Source organism: Lactuca sativa, chromosome 4, assembly GCF_002870075.4.
Source record: "Lactuca sativa cultivar Salinas chromosome 4, Lsat_Salinas_v11, whole genome shotgun sequence".
NCBI lineage: Eukaryota > Viridiplantae > Streptophyta > Magnoliopsida > Asterales > Asteraceae > Lactuca > Lactuca sativa.
In genome coordinates, this window is record NC_056626.2 from 387,049,282 (window position 1) to 387,069,329 (window position 20,048).

General features: G+C 38.5%; 3 protein-coding genes across 3 annotated transcripts; 2 read left to right on the forward strand and 1 right to left on the reverse strand.

The window, feature by feature from the left end:
- Nucleotides 1-4,055: 4,055 nt before the first annotated feature.
- Nucleotides 4,056-5,224, forward strand: LOC111896881 (protein FAR1-RELATED SEQUENCE 8-like). The gene is made up of 2 exons (XM_023892847.2): nt 4,056-4,688; nt 4,778-5,224. Exons 1-2 carry the CDS (start codon nt 4,056-4,058, stop codon nt 5,222-5,224), a joined length of 1,080 nt encoding a protein of 359 aa, XP_023748615.2.
- A 63-nt stretch (nt 5,225-5,287) lies between these two features.
- Nucleotides 5,288-6,154, forward strand: LOC128133741 (uncharacterized). Its single transcript, XM_052771272.1, has 2 exons — nt 5,288-5,417; nt 5,484-6,154. Exons 1-2 carry the CDS (start codon nt 5,288-5,290, stop codon nt 6,152-6,154), a joined length of 801 nt encoding a protein of 266 aa, XP_052627232.1.
- Nucleotides 6,155-7,123: 969 nt separating this feature from the next.
- On the reverse strand, nt 7,124-9,127 carry LOC111896882 (uncharacterized). Its single transcript, XM_023892848.2, has 4 exons — nt 8,774-9,127; nt 7,603-8,245; nt 7,341-7,517; nt 7,124-7,299 (listed from the first exon to the last, which is right to left on the reverse strand). The coding sequence occupies exons 1-4, from the start codon at nt 9,125-9,127 to the stop codon at nt 7,124-7,126; spliced, it is 1,350 nt and encodes a 449-aa protein (XP_023748616.2).
- Between the last annotated feature and the right edge of the window lie 10,921 nt (nt 9,128-20,048).

Consider the following 20,048-nt stretch of genomic DNA (forward strand, 5'->3'; position numbering starts at 1 on the left):
TGTAATGAAAAGTTTGTTTTTTTTGCTAGTTGTAGTTTTTAGCAAACCATTCTGACAGAATATTAGATGCTATTCTAATAAAAAAAACAGTGTAAAATGCAAATTTGGGGATGAAATGGATTCTAACTGTTCATGGCTTCTTAATTTCTTGAATGAAATATTGGATAGACAAAACCCCTAATGGAGGATATTATCGAAGATGAATATACAGATGGGCAGATGGAAACATACATGAAGATGATGATGAAATTGTATATGATATTTTGATACTTTGAAATGGATTCTTACTGTTCATGTTTTTTGATATTTTGAATTCCAATTTTGTGAATTTTTAGCATTTCCTTTTCTATCTACCTTGAAATTATAGGGATAAGTTCTTGGATGAAGATATATTGTTCAATATGCATGTATAAATTGCACATGGAATGCATGTGTATTGTCTAAATGTTGGTCCTTCTCAAGAAATATTCAGCTCTTCATTTGGTGGATCTTGTGAGAATCTTCTTGCAGCAGGTTGCAAATATCAGGTAATGCTATCATGAAGCATCCATTTAGCTTTTCATTATATTCAAAGTTATTACAATGCTTGAAATTCTAATGGCTTAGAACTCTGCTTAAGAGTGCCAAATAGTAAAAAACCGATCTATGATATTTGTAACATCCTGAAATTCAAGTGTATCTCTTAAACCCTTATCATTTTTCCAAGTTGACAAGTTTAGCCCTTAAAAGAAGATTATGACAAATGAGTACGCTGGGCGTACTGAAGAGTACGATGCGCGTACTCATGCGCTTAAGTTGGACGCAGACCTGGTTGGGTACGTTGGGCGTACCAAGGTTACGTTAGGCATAACCGGCCCAGATGCAAAACCCTAATTATGGCTTGAGGCCTTTATAAGGAATGTGTTAGCCTTATCCTCAGCCACTATTTGAGAGAGTGAAACCCTAAGAGAGAGCTACCCTTCGTTCTTAACCTGTGTGTATGCTTTTGAGCTTGGAATTTCCTTTGTGTGTTTGTGAAGAAGAAGAAAGAATCATTGTGGAAGCTAGTCTTGGTGTGCATACTTTGGATCTGAGCTTTGCAAGGGTGGGAGCATCACTTGGAGGTAAAAGCTCAGAACTTTCCTCTTCATTTTGGTTTTTGTGATTCATGGTCCAATTTCGTAGGGTTTTGTCCCAAGATGGAGACTTTTTGAGTAAATGGTCTCCATAAGCCTTGATCTGCCCCATTTCAGCTTTGGGTGTGTTGTAGATGAATAAAAATCCAAACTTGGTCGTCATTAAGGAGTCATGCATGAATTATGGTCTTAATGAGAAAAGGGATAAGAGGTTGGAAGAAGTTATTACCTTTTTAGCCATGCAAAGACCTAAAGATTCTGACTTTATGGGTTAGGAGGCAATAGAGTGCCTAGATCTGTGATATGAGTTGTAGTCTTAATCGTTTCAGACAAAAACTTTTGAGAATGGGACACTAGGACTTACGTTGGGCGTAATCCCAGTACGCGTCGCGTAAGGGGTCGAGTCCTCCGATTCTGGTTAGCCGGAGTACGCCCCGCGTACACGAATTGGTACGCCCCGCGTACTACTTGTTGTTGACTTTTTAGGGTTTTGGTCAACCTTTGGACTTTTGGGTCAGGGAGGGGTAAAATGGTCTTTTACCCTTCTGTGGAATTGTAGGAGTGGGTTTAATCTAGCGTTTGAGAGCCATTATTTATTTGAGGGTGCTGTTTATGTGTTTAGGCGGGGGCTAGACCAGTGGGTTCGAGTGCGAGATTATCTGAGATACCCGAGGTGAGTCTTCTCACTATACGTTACCTAGAGTGGTATTTATGTGTTGACCGGAGGATCTTATGTGCTATGAACGAGTTTATGTGCTATGTGAGATATGTATGTTATATGATTGTATAGACCGGACCAGAGGGTCCACCGATACAGACCGGGCCAGAGGGACCAACGAGCTATGACCGGACCAGAGGGTCCAACGAGCTACGGGACTGGAGGGTCCCGCTGAGACACATCGACCAGAAGGTCGTACTGTAGCCTCGAGTGGCGTATGTGTTGTATGAGGTATTTTGGGGAACTCACTAAGCATTTATGCTTACAGTTGTTGTGTTATGTGTTTCATGTACCAGTGAGGATCGCGGGAAGGCGTCGGCATGATCCATACACACACATGAGGAGATTTTATACATTATGATCTTGGGTTGTAGTTATGAATTAATATGTGAACAATGAGATTTTATAATATTAATGAATAGAGATATGTTTTTAAAATGTGAAAAAATTGTTTTGAAATTACGTCGTTACAATATTTCCTTGTTTATTGGTTGTAATGTAGGTTATTCTTTAAGAATGAAATACAGAAACTATCATATTCTTCAAAAATAAAAGGCTAAAAAAAGACTGATGGTTCAAGAATGTTGCAGATAGTGTTGGTTGTTTGAAGATGAACAAAGATGATATGTTGGAAAGAATGTTGGGTTTTCCCCTTTCGACAAAGCTTCTTAAAGAATACAATATATGTCATATGTTTTTTTATATATTCATCTAGAATTTTGTATATTATACAAAGAATGTAGTATATATTACAAATAAATTCTTAAAGAACGAAGTATAAAAGGTTGTGTGTATTCTTTTTAAATGTTGTATATATTCTTCAAAAATACATAAATTCTTCAAGAATGTTTGAATTCTTCAAGAATCCTTGAGTTGCATAATGAGAAAAAAGTTCACTGTCACATAATTGTTTTCCATTTTCACACATTCTCATTCATTCTTATGCATTCTTACTTATTCTCATTCAATGTCTATAATGTCCTTAGATACTAGTTTTTTTTTAAAGAAAGTATTGTTAGTGTGTGATGCATTACATAATAACTATGATATACCATAGCAATCTTAGCCAATAAACAATTAAAATCCAAGGGTCCAAATCTAGTCATTCAATCACACAATATTTGCGATTCATATTTAATCCTAACCGTGTGTGTGTGTGTGTGTGTGTGTATATATATATATATATATATATATATATATATATATATATATATATAAAGGGGGGGGGGGGGGGGGAATTTAAAAATTTAGTCACAAAAAAAAAATTCCAGCTATAGACATGCATTCCGCGGAGGACCCTCCGCGGACCTCCGCGGAATGACGTCATCTCTGCAAAGTGGCCGAAAAATAGGTTGTTAGCCTTTTTAAGCATGCTCCGCGGAAGGGGTTCTGCGGATTCAATATAACCTCCGCGGAGAGAGCTGATTGGATCTCGTAAATACCCCGCGGAGAGGTCGATGCAGAGCTCCGCGGAGAGAGTGATGCCTCCACGGAGGAAGCAGTTGGAAGTCATAACTGAGTCCGCAGAAAGGGGGACGCGGAGCTCCGCGGAGAGAGTAATGCCTCCGCGGAATGGGTGGTTGGAGCGGATTTTGAAGAGTTTTTTGATACAAAAGTTTCTTTTTCATATGTTTGTTTCATTTTGGTCGATAGATCAGTTCGTTTTCATTTGATTTTCAAAACCAAATATGAGTTTTGTTATTTTATGTACTGAAGATTTTTGGCAGATAAGTAATGGGATTAACACCTACGTTAGACCAAAGTTAAACAACTTGGGTTTACTGCTTCCGCCTAATTTTGATTGTCGAATATTGTTTGTTTTGGTCAAAAGTAAGGCTAAGGTGTTCAATAGTAATATATCATTGTCATTTCAACACCCGGTTCATGGGTATGTGATGAATATTTTAGATGAAGCAGATGTTCATCAACTCATAAATAAACGAAGGAGATTGTGCATTTGTATTTAGAGGTGTTTCAGGGATTGGTCGAACATATAGAAGCGGCTAAGAAAGTTGTACCATACAATGTTGAAAACATTGTATCTGATAATGTTGAAGATTATCCAGAAGAAGAAACTATGGCGTTGAATACGATTGAAGAAAAAAATTTATGAGTTTGGAAGACTGACTGACAAAACTTTCTCAGACGGTGAAGAGTCAAATGAAGGATGGTCAGAAGATGAGTTCACACACGGGAAAAAAGCTTCAGACATATTTTACGGTATGCCTCCCATACTTGATTGTCCTGATCTTATTGTTGAACCCAAACCATTTCACAGTTTAGGTCCAAATGATGATATGTTTGTTCGTCAAACATATGACAACAAACAACAACTAATTTTTGCTTTGAGTCTTAAAGCAACAAGAGAAAAGTTTCAGTTTAAGACTAAACATTCTAACAAAAATCGTTATGAGGTATATTGTGAAATTGAGAACTGTAGTTGGCGTTTGTATGCAAAACGCCTTGATCCCACTGATGAATTTGAAATCAGGACTTTCAACAACGTGCACACATGTTCGTCATTACAGATACACCCTAATCATAAGCATGCTAATAAAAAAGTCATGGGTACTATATTGCATGAGATTATGGGAAAAACTCGTTCCAAGGTTTGGAGGCCTAATGAAATATCAAGGGATTTGAATGCTTTGCTGGAAATCAACGTAGATTACAAACAAGCTTGGCGTGCAAAACAATATGCTATGGAACTGTTGTTGGGATCCTCTGAAGAATGTTTTGCCAAACTTCCTATTTATTTTCACAATAGGAAGAGGCATAATCCCGGTACAGTTGCGTATATTCAAACAGATTCTGAAGATTGTTTCGAGTGTTGTTTTTATGCCATTGGGAGCACGGTAAATACAAAAAACTTGTTGTTATTTAATATATAATTTTTGTAAACAAATTATAGAGTGTTTATGTGTTCCATTTTTATATATTGCAGACACGAGCGTTCAAAAGATTTTGTCGTAAAGTTATAATTATGGATGGTGCTCATTTGAAGGGTGCTTTTAAGGGAACCATATTGCATGCAGTAGCTATGGATGGGAACAACCAGATACTGCCCCTTGTGCACGGAATATGCAAAAAAGAGAGTGGTCTTACGTGGACATGGTTTCTTGAAAAGTTGTATGAATGTCTTGGTGATTGTCAAGAATTGACTTTTGTAACTGATAGGGCCGATGCAATTCGCGTTAGTATTGAAAATGTTTTTCCATATGCTCATCATGGCTTGTGTGCTTTTCATATACTAGGAAACATAGTACACAAGTTTGGGAAAATTTATAAAACAAAAGTGTTGTTTTGGAGGCTTGTGAAAGCTTACAAAAGAAATGTTTTTGAAGAATTGTGGTATAGATTTAGTTCTACTAGGCCGCAAGTAGCAGCATAACTAAGTGAAATTCCCCGTGCTAAATGGACTAGAGCATATTCGCCGTCGAAACGTTACGATTACATGACCTCGAACAGTGCAGAGTCCATGAATGCTTTATTTGTAGATGCAAGGAAGATGCCTATAATACCCCTTCTTGAGTTCTTCCGACGTCTTTCACAGGAATGGTGTTACAAGCGTCGCATCGAAGGAGGTATGAATTTTATTTTGACTTTAATGAGGTCGAATAATTAGTTAATTATATATATCTTCTTTATAGGGAAACGTTCAACAGTGCTAACCGAGTGGGCTGAAAAAGTAGTTAGTAAAAATGAAGAGCGTACGACAGGATGGTCTGTTTCTGGTGTTTCAGATGCACTTTATGAAGTTCATGATTTTAAACATGGTGGCATAGTTGATCTGAGGCAAGAGACTTGTACATGCAAATATTGGGAAGGAACCGGGTTGCCTTGTGGTCATGTGATAATGGTCTTGAAGCACTTGAAAAAAAGTAACTTCGGACATCTGGCTATAGATGCTTACAAAATGGAAACATACCGAAGTACGTATGAGGAGCCGGTTTACCCCCTTCCAGAACCGTGTGATTGGGAGATTCCTGCTGACATGATGGTTGTGAAACCCCCGATAATGGATACATGTCAAGCAGGTAGACCGAGAAACAGGAATCGTATTCCGTCTCAAGGTGAGGAACCTATAATAAGAAGGTGTAGTAGATGTGATAGTACAACACATAATGCAGCGAGTTGTCCGGCATTGGTCCCAAAGAAACAAAAAAAGGCTAGAAAAACTAGTACGACATCAAGTAGTAACACAAAAGGAAAAGGGAAAAGGACTCAGGAGACGCTAGAGACGCATGGGACACAAGAGACGCGTTGGGCGAGTGGGACGCAGAGAGAAGACTATTGTTCAACGTTTGATTTGAATGATTGATGTTGTATTTATAATTAATTATGTTTTGTTTTAGAGGACATTAATTTGTCTACTTTGAGCTGGTGTGTTTATTTTAAAGATGATGGGTAATATTATGATTATATTACTACATAATTACTAGTAGAATAATAACTAATACTCGAAGTTAATACATTCAACAAACTAGAAACATATAGTAAACGTACAACAACGGTAACTAACTTAAGGGAATTGCAAAGGATACTTTTCTTTCTCCATTGTTATGTAGTCGTCCCTTATTCTTATTTTATCTTCCATACGGTCCTTTTGCCTACCAAGTTCTATCATTTCTGCATCCTTGTCAGCAAGCCATTTTTCAGACAGTTTGAGATTCTTCTTAGTTTTTTTATCCATTCCTCATGATCTTTGATTTTTTTTTTTTGTAATCTTCATCCTTTCCTCAACATCTTTGCACTCCGCCGCAATGAGTTCACGACGTTCAGTGAGAGCCCGGGACGAGTCTTTATCTTTTTTTTGTTGTTCTTCAGCCCATTGTAGTTGTTGCAAAGTATCCTCCGACATATATGGCTCTCTTAAATTTGGTGATGGTGCAAGAAAAGGGTCGATCGGATCACAATAGAAACAATCAACTTCGTTGCACGATCAAATATACAAAGATGAAGATGAAGTCATTTTAAATTTAAAAAAAATTATAACTCTATACGAATAATCCGACGACCAGCCATGACTATATATATTCCCTTCCACTCCGCAGAGAGCTGTTGTCAGTCCGTAGAGGTTTTCGTCAATCCGCGTTACTGCGTTTGTCAGTTCGCATAGTTTTTGTCTAGTCGTTGTCATGCATACATATTACAATTATGAGAATACAATTATTTATTTAAAGGTAAACATTTTTTATTAAAAAGTAAACAACGCCAACAAACCATTACAAGTACGGTTAACATAGAACTGAATACATACTAATATTCGTTGTGATCCACACAATAAAGTTCAATTGAATTGGCGTGGAGGTAAGACCACAACACTTTCGACTGGTTTTTCCCAATGCCTAAGGGTTGGAATATGATTGACTGTCTCAGTTTGATAAGCATTTCGATACACCGCTGTACTTAACTTTAAATTTACCATTTGATGGATTTCTGCAATTTCGAGTCTGTGTAGTGAAGCTATAGCATGCTCACAAGGTATACCGCATTTTGCCATTTACCGCAACTACAAATATCACGGTCTAATTGTACATATTCGGTTGTTGAATACTTAGTCACTTCATATCTATCGCCAACAATATGCGTAATCCTACAACCATCCGAGTGCATAAATCTTTTATGAATCACCTTAAGTGCATAAGGGGTTAGAAGATTATGGAAATCCCATATGAAATCAACTGAATCAATAAAAAAATTATAATGTCATAATGTATAATAAACATATCAATTCACCGTTTTAATGATGTCATAACTTATAATTACCTCCAAACGCAGCACGTCGAAGATACACTACTTGCATCGAGTCATGAACCATTTCAATGATTGTTGTTATTGGAAACTCATGCGTGTTTGTTTTAAACCAATTGACAACATCGGGAATGTCAATGAATTTAACATTGAAACGTACTCTTGGAAAACAAGCCCGTACCCATTTTGCAATGAGAATATTGTCAAGCCAATGAAGATCATTCCCATTTACCTCATTTTTTAAATTGTTCAAACATGCATAAAATTGAGATAAATTATACGCTTTACACGTCTTCCAGAACAACTGTTCTACGACTGTATTGGTTCCGATGGAAGCGCGTATTTTCTCGGCTATATTTTTACAACAATAGCCATGATATGAATCATGGTAGACTCTTTGGACTGCAAAGTCTATAGAATCAGACATATGGCTTATGAAACCAAATTCAATATTGTCACCTAAACAATCTTTAAGCCTCCTCATGAACCATAACCATGAATTGTCACAATTTATGGTTCCCAAGGAAAACGCTATGAGAAGGGGTTCATGATTTCCATCTAAAGCAACAGCAATGTACATGGATGTTACATACGCCCCAATTAGAGGTACTTGACCAACAAATATGATTGGTATCATAGACGTGAGAAACGTACAAATCTGTAAGTCAACATAAGAATATTAGGCATATAACAACTTGAAATAACTAAATATTTATTTACTATAAGGGACTACATACCATGCATCCCAATGCCACGAAACAAATTTGGAAACGATTGTACTGATCCTTCGTAATGTACATGAAGGTGGTAGGATTACTTCTTTGCAGATTATGGAAAAAAGTCGGTAGGCTGGAGAAACTTTTCCTTAATACGTGATTGACTGAACTCATTTTCACAACTTTCTACACCTTGTAAATTTTCGTCATGGTTGCCCAATTTATAAGGAATTAGTATACATTATTCCGCAGAACTTACTTGTCAGTCCGCGTAAATGTGTTGTCATTACGCGTAGCTTATTTTTCAGTCCGCGTAAGCTGTTTGTCAGATTATGTTTTTTGAATGTATGGTTTTGTAACATTTGTTGGTCAAATATTTTTTTTTAAAATAAAGGATAAATACCATATTACATTTAAATAAAGAAATACAAGAACAATACAAAATGCAGTTCTACTTAAAAAAACGGTACATTTTTCAAAAGATTCCAAGGGGCTTCAAACTCGAAACTCTGTCCGTTGCTAATGGATTTGTATTCTTCTTTAGCAACCTCCAAGATCTCTTCCTCAGTATCATTGACACGATCGTCTTCAATCTTATTATAAAGATCGTTGAATAACACAACTTCCGTTTTCAATTCATACCATTTTGCAGCTATATCAAGCGTGTTGCGATGGTTTTGTATGGTGGTTTCAGCGTCAGTATTAAAGGTATTCATTAGTTGGACGAAAAGCATTCTATCCTCCAAACTGGTGTTCTCTTTGACATTAATATATGCACAAGCTAGAAGGAAATACTCGCTAGCGGTCCATTGGTTTGAACCCATTGTAAAACATACAAAGCACATGAACTAAAATACCTTAGATGAAGTGATACATTGTTGTTTGTCGTTTTATATACACTTGTTAGTCTGCGTTACTGCGTTCCCAGTCCGCGTTACTGACTCGTCAGTCCGTGTTAAGAAACTCTTTATATATATTATTCGTTGTCAGTCCGCGTTACTGACTCGTAAGTCCGCGTTACTGACTCGTTAGTCTGCGTTAAGAAACTTTTTATATATATTATTCGTTGTCAGTCCGCGTTACTGACTCGTAAGTCCGCGTTACTGACTTGTTAGTCCGCGTTAAGAAACTTTTTATATATATTATTCGTTGTCAGTCCGCGTTACTGACTCGTAAGTCCGCGTTACTGACTCGTCAGTCCGCGTTACTGACTCGTTAGTCCGCGTTAAGAAACTTTTTATATATATATTATTCGTTGTCAGTCCGCGTGACTGACTCGTCAGTCCGCGTTAAGAAACTTTTTATATATATTATTCGTTGTCAGTCCGCGTTACTGACTCGTAAGTCCGCATTACTGACTCGTAAGTCCGTGTTACTGACTCGTCAGTCCGTGTTAAGAAACTTTTTATATATATTATTCGTTGGCAGTCCGCGTTATTGACTCGTAAGTTCGCGTTACTGACTCGTCAGTCCGCGTTAAGAAACTTTTTATATATATTATTCGTTGTCAGTCTGCGTTACTGACTCGTAACTCCGCGTTACTGAATCGGCAGTCCGCATTACTGACTCGTTAGTCCGCGTTACTGACATATCTTTGCATAACATACGTTTGTATATATATTAAACGTAGTGTCTATACGAAATTCAATTCTTTAGTTGATAGTAGATCAATTAAGAAATGGCGTCCAATGTACCAAGTTCTTCGAATGCAACAACTCCATCTAATGCAACCTCTCCAACAAATTGTACATCTCCATGGACGCCAACAGAGTTGTTGGTCCTAATACAAAGCTGGATTACCATTTACGAGGGTCTACCAGTAGTGGCTCCCCTTAATTGCCTTGTAGGTGATGAATGGTCCCGCCTCATAGCTTTGTTCAACTATCAGGTCGGGCAAGGACACGAACGACTAAAACTTGATATTGTTAGTAAATGGATAGATTTAAAGTTTAAGGTCACATGGTTCAATCGATGCTACAATCGTGAGAAAATGCGACGATCTCAAGCAGATGATGAAGAACTTCTTGAAGATGTGAATGGATATTACCTATGCGAGTTTGATGGACATGATTTCGAGTATACGGACGTTTGGAATCTGGTAAAAGATAAAGCTTTTTTCATGTAGATGAGTATTTTATTTCCAATGTTTTATCTAATGTTTGTTAGTCGTAAGAAACCTTATTTTTATGTAGACGACTCTATTGTAATGTATTCATGTTATTTGTAATGTTTATTTTGTTTGAATGTATGGTTTCGTAACATTTGTTGGTGAATTATGTTTAAAAAAATAAAAGATAATTACAAGATTACATACTACCAGAAGTGACACGATTACATACTAGAAACAACTATTTAATATTAATATATATACAAAGTTCCTAATATCAACTTATACCGTATCCCAAATAACATTTGCCATCTTATTTCTATAGAGAAATGCAGCTTCTCTACATGTCCTTGAATCGCCACTGGTACCCAGAAACAATCATTTCCATAAACATGCATACAAATACTCTACAATCCCCTCTTTCAAGACTATATTCTTGTTGTGGGGCGTCTACAACATCAACAAACTTGACCTTTGCTTTGTCTCTGTGTCTAATGGGGAAATGGCTCCAGTAATCAATGGCATCCAACTCTGAGATAATACTATCTCCAAAACTTTTGAATTCTCCATTAGTGTTGTACGTTGAGAAGTAACCCGCAACTCGCGCTGAATCAAAAATTTCTACTTTCCAGGTATCTAAATGTAGAACCGCCAAAAACCAATGGGCATGCACAACATTTATTACAAATATAACCTGCAAAAAAAATATATAAATTAAATACTAGTAATTTCAGTAATATTATATATAAAAAATAATAATTATTAAACTTAACTAACCGTATCCACATCCTTCCATTTAGGACAACCTCCAAAACCATCTGCTACATTCCTAAATAAATATGATTTTTCGGGTTCCAAATTGATTCCTTGAGGATATAGAGTCCACCGAGCGTTCGTCGGCCTTTCCATCAACAGGGATCTCCATATAGCAATATGCTATACATTTTAATATAAAAATGTTAGAATTATTTATATAGATTTTTGTCTAAAAAATAGTTAAAATTTTAATTAAAGGAATCTTACTGTAGAAACTAACCACCCTTTGTCACTAACAGAAAGTAACCTCGCCCAAAAATCCATATCTAGTGGGAGCATATGCAACCTATGTTTAGTGATCAGTTTGGGAGAGATTAAACTCCATTCTTGCCAAAAACTCATCGGACTAGTAGTATAAATATTGCCCAACAAGAGATTGTTTGAAGGAACGTCACTACTCTCTGCATTGACAATGTCCTCATTTGTTTTTTTAGGACTCTCCTCTATTTTTTTCTTCCTTGGCTTGCTGATTTTCTTTACTTTTGGTGTCGATTGCACCTAAAAAATCAACATGTTTAATCATTATCAATAATGTAGTATTTTTTTAAAAATATCAAGTTTAAGATATGAGTTTTTAACCACTGTGAACGGAGTAAGCTGATATCATGCTGGAGCCCTCTTTCGTTGCGGCCTACCAATAGGAGTCACTATTTTTGTGTCATGTTCACCCAAGTCTGGTGACGGCTCCATAGGTGTAGGCGCAACTTTATCCTCCAAACCAGCATAGTCGAATTGCGTATCATGGCAATATGCTTCTTCACCCTCTTCGTTTATCATCTCCTCCTCTTCCTCCTCATCCTCTACAAACCGTTTGTTTGGCTCATCTTTTTCTTCTAATACACGGTCTACTTTAGATGATAATTCAGCCACGACGCCTAGTAGACGCTTCACTAATGCCTTTGTGCTACTCTTCTTCTTCTTCTTCTTCTTCTTTACCACCCTCGTTTCTATTTCAAGTTGTTGCGAGGAAGAAGCATTTGTGGCAGATTCAGTCGAACATGTATCCGACTTGTACATACTTCTACGAGGAGGCGACTGAACAACAGGTGGACTATTTCGGACCGGACTGTGTTGCGGTGGAGGAGACTCTTCATGGTTAAGAGTCCAATTCACGTATCGAACATAAAAGGGCAACATCAGCTCCGTCTCGTTTGCCACCACTTGAATATGTTGGTTGTTAGGTTGCAAAAATTTAAAATTAAAATCAAATTGTTAGTTTAAAATGAAAATACGTGGAATTTGTAAGTATAAATAATCCTTAATATAAAAAGCATACCACATACACGTTGATTATTCTACAACAGTTCTCCCAAGATAACGCTAATTTACTTCTCCAACACCTCATCCTTGGCAATTCTGTCGGGATGCGTACATAAAATTTGGTTGCCTCAAGGAACGTCTCCAAAATCCAGATCTATAGAAAGAAGTTGAATTTTATTATCGTATAAAAACAAAACAATGATAAGTAATTAATTTTATTAGAAAATAATCTTAAATTGCAGCATAAAACCAGGAACAGAATACTTGTGTATTTTCTTGGATTCGAGATTGGCCTCCTTGAATTGTCTAAATTCTACTGTTTTTTTAAACATTTCACGCATCATCCGCGAAGTATACCTCTAAAGATACGTACCCCATGCAAACCTGCAATATGAATATTATTATTATTATTATTATTATTATTATTCTATTAGTACACAATATTTAAATGTAATACATGTTCCAATCATCTCTATTATTAGCAATATTGTATATTGCAGCGGGAATGCACGTTTTGACGTCGTGTCCGTGGAGTCCCTTCAACACAAACACTAGCTGGATAAGCATCACAACATCTTCATCTTCAATTTCCAAATATTTAGGAGACATAATTAAGTCTTCCAAATCTTTCAACCGCAAACGTGCATTAGAAATGTCTGGGAACAAACGAGCACGAAGACTTGAATTTGACCCGCCTTTTTCGTCGTAGAGTAAATCCACATAACGACCAACTTTTAAACCATAAATGAGAATATATTCCGTTTCACCAAATTCCAAATGCCTCCCTTCTATATCAAATAAAAATCTCCCCATTTCAAATACTTCTTGAGTCCTTACTTCATGCAACATCATCAGATGCACAAGTAACGGATCACCATGTGGGATATGCATCCCTAAAAAATTCCAAACGGCGAAGCTTCGAATAATTGTCGTTGTGATTGTGTTAGCTACGGAAAATACTTATTAATGATGGTACCCACAACACCTTTTAAAGTTAAATAAGCTTTTTGATTGAGGTCTAAGTGCTGCAAAACATAATATTTAAATTTAATTTCATATAACAGAAAGATAAAAAAAATTTACAAAATCACTTTTAAGGTCATTCCATGGAGGCAGGTCATTCCATGGAGAAGACTCTGTGGATAGACCTCCAGCCTCCGCGGACCCTCTTTTCTATATTTTGTGGAGCATTGGTTCACTCCGCGGAGGCTATAGGTCATTCCGCAGAGAATCCTCTGCGGATAGACCTCCACCCTCCGCGGAGCCCCTTTTCTATATTTCGTGGAGCATTGGTTCACTCCGCGGACTGATATAACCCACCGCAGAATGGATCTTCCCACCGTCGAACCCTAAACCCCCTATTTTTTCAGTTCTTATCAAATTTTTTTGAGAATTCAGTTTAATCTAACCGATTTTCAACAATTTCGTAACATTACATTAATAGAAATAAGGGAAAGTGACAATTACCCGGGAACCTAAACCATCGCTCAAAATATTGGGGAGATTCTCGTCCATTTCTACTGCCGGAAGTGGATCTTGAAAGCCGGTTTCGTCGTCGTTGTCGGTCGCCGCTGTTGGAGAATCGTCGTCGTCGGTCGCCGGAATGCTGTCGGAGAAGCCGGCGGAGAGTCGATGCGTAGACTCGTCTTCGATAACGAGGAATGGAGGACCAGTGGGGGACCAAAGAGGAGGGACCGGTTTTGTGGAAAAGATGAATGTGAAATACCAAAAATGCCCCTCTCCACGTAGGTAAATTACGAAAATACCCCTCTCCGCGGAGGTCCGCAGAGGGCCCTCCGCGGAATTCATGTCTATAGCTGGAAAAAAAAATTTGTGACTAAATTTTTAAATTTCCCCCCTTTTTTTGTCTATACCCGGTATTTTCTCATATATATATATATATATATATATATATATATATATATATATATATATATATATATATATATATATAGAGAGAGAGAGAGAGAGAGAGAGAGAAAGAGAGAGAGAGAAAATTCTTAAAGTCTTAAAGTTCCATAAGCTCCAAAAGAAAGTAATCACCACTGTAGCAAAAACCTCCCGCTGAACATTGTCAAATAGTTATAACATATCAATGAAGATTAATCGAGCTATATAAGTTATATTAATCTATTTTATAACATAGGTATTTAAGACAATTTGAATGTAACATTTTAAAAATGAAGTTGATCTATATAGGCTTCAATTTATAATAACTTACCGTTTTTAAAAATTAAATTTTGAGTATTTAAAAATACGTGTTTAAAATTATATATCATATAAAAAGTTGTTGGATAGAAGTGTTAGTGTTAGACAGCCAGAAGTTATCGAAACATGTTGGTGTCACTATCATCTTTGGTTATAAATATGGGTCAATATTGTTGTTTTAAACCAATAAACTATCCAACATGCTACTTTAGTCACTAAAAAATCTCAAAATAAAATTGTCAAGTTTCATATATACGAAAGTTACCTCAACTAACTAGTGTCGATATCCCTGGATATGAGTTCTGACTTGTACACCACTTGAATACTTATTGGCTTATAACGCGAACACCATATCATATTTTATCTTATTCCTTACCAACCATATAAGACAAAATTGCAAAAATGGTCCCTTTTTTGGGGTTTTCGTCTAAACCCTTACTTTTTTGGATTAGTGGTCCTTTTGAGCTAGTTTCGTTGCGCTTTTAGTCCCTCTGAATAGTGAAATGACTGTAATACCCTTGGGGTATTTATTTTCCATTTTTCTTTTATTTCTTTTTAAATCTAATACTTATTTATTTATTTATTTTGATAATTAAAAAAATAACAACGGGTCCTCTCTCTCTCTCTCTCTCTCTCTCTCTCTCTCTCTCTCTCTTCAAATCCTTAATTTAGATCGTCAGCTTTACCTTTAGCCCTATACTTGAGAATTCCAACCTAACGCTTCTTCTTCTAGTTCATTCATCCAGAGCAAACAAATCAAACAAAAAATCGATATGTTTTACTAGTGGTTTGATAAGAAATTCGATGTGTTTTCGCACGGTTTTTTGGTAGAAAAAATTTCATCAAATGATCCTCGACGCCGTCTTCAATCTTCTCCCATCGGACGCCTATGTCACTTAACTGGACTCTCTTCTAGGAGGTCGGGGTCACTGCACAGGCTTGTCGTCTTCCTGCCTCTTGTACTCTGGTGTCCTCCTTGAGAATTCCGATTTCGGCCTGGATCGTGAACTAGGTCCCGACGAAAACTTTCAGGAAACAAAATTGTTTCAGGTAGGTTAGTCCCAATCAAATCCTTTCTATTCTAGCACTGTTAATGATGTTAGATGAAAGAGACTAATGTTTCTAATTGTTCTTGGTCGTTGCACGATGATCTCTACTTGGATATTGTTTATACATCGCTTCTAAATCTCAAGATCAAGGTGAGACTGAGGTATATGAATGAGACAAAGAAGCTTTTATTTTGTTGTTGTTTTGGTGTTTGCAAGAGGAGAAAGGGGTGTGTGTGTGTTTGTTAAAGTGTTAACCCAGAAAACCATTTTGAGCTCTCAATAAAGAGCTGAACCAGATACACACAATGCTGAAATCGCAACCAAAATTATCAAGCAACACCTGAAAACCAGATCTTCATGTTATCTCTTGTCCCCTCGCCATTCAGTTATTTATGAGTGTGTTTGTAAGTTGTTTAGTTATTTCTGAGTGTGTTTGAAAGCTGTATGACATATCAAAAATGGGTTTCACCCTGACTGTAACATCCGGATTCCCAGGTACATTATTTATTCATTTATTTTGGAGATTTTGAAGGGACTCGGCGAGTTGACACTTAGACTCGCCGAGTAGGATCGCGAATTCTATCCGGGTTAATGACCGGACTCGGCGAGTCGACTAGTGGACTTGGCGAGTCCGCGCTGTTTAATGAAGTCCTAATTCCCGGGGTCTGGGACCTATTTAAAGGGGCTTATACCCACCATTTGCAGCTACCAGACCCCTGAGTGAAACCCTAAGAGATCTAAAGCGTTTGTGAGGAAGAAGAGAACATTTTTGATCCTTGTGTGGGTGTTTTTGCAAGATGAAGGTTACCAAGGAAAAAGGAAACTGAAGAGGGTGCTATTTTGTGGATTTCAGAGCTTAGGGACTTCATATTGAGGTATATATTCGATCCTTCTTCAGTTTTGGTGTAAATCTTTGAGAGTTAGGGTTTCTAGCCCCTTTAGAGTATGAATTGTGGAGCAATTGGTCCCTTCTTGTGTTGAGGCTTCGGATCTGGATCCAAAGAGGTCCAGAGACCTTAACTCCTTGATCATTATGGGTGGCATTGGGAGATATGAGCTTAGGGTGACATATTGAGGCCATTTCTTCAAATAGAGCCATTAGGTCTTTGCATGGGCATCAAGATCCAGACTTTACGTGTTTATCTTGCTTAAGGAGGCCAGATCTATGGGTTAGAGGAATGGATCTGACCCCAGGAGGTCATTTGAGTTTGAGCATGACATGAACTCGCCGAGTCCCAAGAACAGACTCGACGAGTAGGGTTAGGGTTTCCCGTAAATCACTCAGTTTGGTAACTTGCTGAGTTGGGGGAATGACTCGGTGAGTCAGAGGGAAATAGAGGACTGGAGTTCAAGGCGGAACTCACCGAGTTCATAATGGGACTCGACGAGTTGAGTCGAGGTGGCCCCGCGATTCATGACAGGTGTAACTCGTCGAGCAGGGGAAAGACTCGACGTGTCAAGCGAGACTAGAAAGATAGTGGACACGTGTAGACTCGCCGAGTCGCCCAAGTGCACTCGACGAGTCAGGTCAAAGTTTGACCGTTGACTTTCGTTGACTTTTAGGGTTTGGTCAACAATGGGGTCTTTGAGTCAAGAGAGGGGTAAAATGGTGTTTAACCCTTCTAAGGGTGCCAAGAGAGGGTTGAGTCTAGTCTCGAGAGTTATATTTATGAGAGTATTTACTTTATGTGATTAGGTGGAGGCTAGACCATATTTCTACCGAGTCATAGATTTACCGAGACATCTGAGGTGAGTCTTCTCACTATACTTTACCTAGAGTGGTAACAGAGTTATGTGACAGTGTATTTTTGAGTTATGTGCCAGTGTATTTGTATGCTATTTATGTGTTGAGATTTATTGTGATATGTGATATGCATGATTCAGAGTTATCAGAGTTAGGACCAGTGGGTCCATAGAGTTAGGGGCAGAGGGCCCACAGAGAGTTGGGACTGGAGGGTCCCACTGAGACACACTGACTAGAGGGTCAACAGAGTTATAGCCTTGAGTAGCTAATATGTGTTAGAGTGGTATTTCGGGGAACTCACTAAGCATTATGCTTACAGTGTTATGTGTTATGTGTTTCAGGTACTAGTGATGATCGCGGGAAGGAGCCGGCATGATCCGTACACACACCCGTGGAGTTTATTATGATTTGATCTTGGGATTTGTAATGAGATGATGTTGATACATTGTTTTTCAAAAGTGATTATGAATGAATTTATATGGTTTTAAAAAGTGAAAAATTGTTTTAATTTTTATGGTGTTACAAGTTGGTATCAGAGCCTTGGTTTGAGGGATTCGGATGCATCTTCGGGCGTATCTGAACTCAAACTGAGGATTTGAGAAAAAATTTGATAACAAAATTTTTTTTAAAAGAGTAAAAAGAGTTTTGAGACAAACAGAGCAGATCCGTGTGTACGATTAGCCAACGCCCGAACGGTGATTTCCCAAAATACCCTTGCAATAAGTGTTATGAGATATATTATGCTATGATATATGATGAGTTATGTTAATACATGATAGAGTAGACTAGGTATTCTTATTAGGACTAGAGAGGCCTGATATATGATGCCTTAGTCTAGGAGTTTTGCTGCTAGAGATGTTTGAGAATGTTTAGATAACAGTGAGGAGCTTATGAGAGATCTGCTAGTGAATAGCATATGATGAAAGAGAGTAGAGTACTTGGGATTTGAGACTCTGGGAGGAGGACTTGGGATGAATGCTGATGCAGTGTGGACGGTAGTATTGGGCCTGTACTACTGAAGACACCAGGTCAGTGCGCAGTCCAAGTAAGAATCCTTAGAGTACAAAGGAACAAGTAGGGTGGAGTTATCGATTGTGAGTATACTCGAGCGAGTCCCTAATATTCTTATGTTGTATTTCAGAGGGAGATCATGGTTGGGACACGCCACACACCAGAGAGCAACGATACGAGTGATGCAGAGATCCGTAGGATCATCCATGAAGAGGTGGCTGCGCCCATCAGGGCAGAGATACCAGAGATGTTCGGGTCTATCAAGACCACACTGATAGAGACATTCGACGAGAGATACGCTGATATTTCTGAGGCTGTTGTTGCTGCGGCCACTACAGCTGTAGCTGCGACTAGGTCGCAGGGTGGTGATGCGTTGCTGTTCCGAGAGTTCAGCAACACAAAACCACCGAAATTTGATGGGACCTAGGATCTGATTGTAGCGATGAGGTGATATAATATATAGAGGGGTGTTTCTTACTTGCTCATCTCCAGAGCATTTGAGAGTCCGGTTTGCGCTGAACCAGCTTCGCTTAGGAGCGAAGGACTGGTGGAAGTTTGTGACGACACACTATACGCCTGCTAAGCTTACTGTAGTGACCTGGGAGAGGTTCACTGCTATATTCCGAGATGAGTACGTTCCCCAGGTGGAGAGAGAGCTGTTGGCACAGGAGTTTCTGACCATCAAGCAGGGTACCGAGTCTGTTACAGTGATTACTCGGATGTTCCATGAGAGGGTGATGTTCTGCCCAGAGCACGTGTCCTCCGAGCAAGCACGTATGAGCCGATATCTGAGTGTGTTGAGGAGGGATATACGAGATTTCGTCGTGAACTCGACATACCGGACATTTGCTGAGCTTCAGTAAAATGCCCGGAAGAGGGAGATAGAGATGGAGACCCAGGCTAGGGAGGAGGCTGAGTCTCAGGGGAGAGATCGGCGACCGACACAGTCTTAGCCGACAGCCAAGCGAGCCAAGACTGCTGATTCGAGATCTGGGAGTCAGAGGGGCCGCACTTGTGGCAAGTGCCGCAAGAGCCACGATGGGGTGTGCAGAGTAGGGTCTTGCTACAAATGTGGCAAGGAGGGGCATATGGCCAAGGATTGCCCCAAGGGGTTTGCAGTATGTTTTAACTGCAACCAGACTGAACACCGGAAGGCAGAGTATCCATAGTTGCGAGGGACAGCACAGGGAGCATCTCAAGAATTTGCCCCTGCTGCAGTGAGAGCTACAGACAGTCGCCCCGCAAAGGCCGAGGAACCGAAGGCACTAGGGAGAGCCTTCCAGTTGACCGCGAAAGAGGTCCGCGCAGCGCCCGATGTCGTGGCTAGTATGTATTCTTTCATGTATTTATTTTTTTATGTTGAGATATTGTGCTTATATTATGATATGCGTAGGCACTTTTCTTGTGAGTTCTATACTTGCTTTAGTGTTATTTGACTTGGGTGCAAGTCGGTCTTTTGTATCTTTGGCTTTTAGCTAGCACATCAGTATTAGTCGAGAGGTGTTGAGTCGACCTCTGAGAGTTTCCATAGCTGATGAGAGAGCGGTGTA

Excerpts from the sequence above, each read along its gene's own strand:
- LOC111896881 (XM_023892847.2), top strand. The coding sequence starts at position 4,056 with ATGCCTCCCATACTTGATTGTCCTGATCTTATTGTTGAACCCAAACCA. Across the intron at positions 4,689-4,777 it reads TTTATGCCATTGGGAGCACG|ACACGAGCGTTCAAAAGATT; the intron begins GTAAATACAAAA and ends TATATATTGCAG.
- LOC128133741 (XM_052771272.1), top strand. The coding sequence starts at position 5,288 with ATGACCTCGAACAGTGCAGAGTCCATGAATGCTTTATTTGTAGATGCA. Across the intron at positions 5,418-5,483 it reads CAAGCGTCGCATCGAAGGAG|GGAAACGTTCAACAGTGCTA; the intron begins GTATGAATTTTA and ends TCTTCTTTATAG.
- LOC111896882 (XM_023892848.2), bottom strand. The coding sequence starts at position 9,127 with ATGGGTTCAAACCAATGGACCGCTAGCGAGTATTTCCTTCTAGCTTGT. Across the intron at positions 8,246-8,773 it reads CTTGGAATCTTTTGAAAAAT|ATTTGTACGTTTCTCACGTC; the intron begins GTACCGTTTTTT and ends GTTGACTTACAG. Across the intron at positions 7,300-7,340 it reads CCGTGATATTTGTAGTTGCG|CTTCACTACACAGACTCGAA; the intron begins GTAAATGGCAAA and ends AGCATGCTATAG.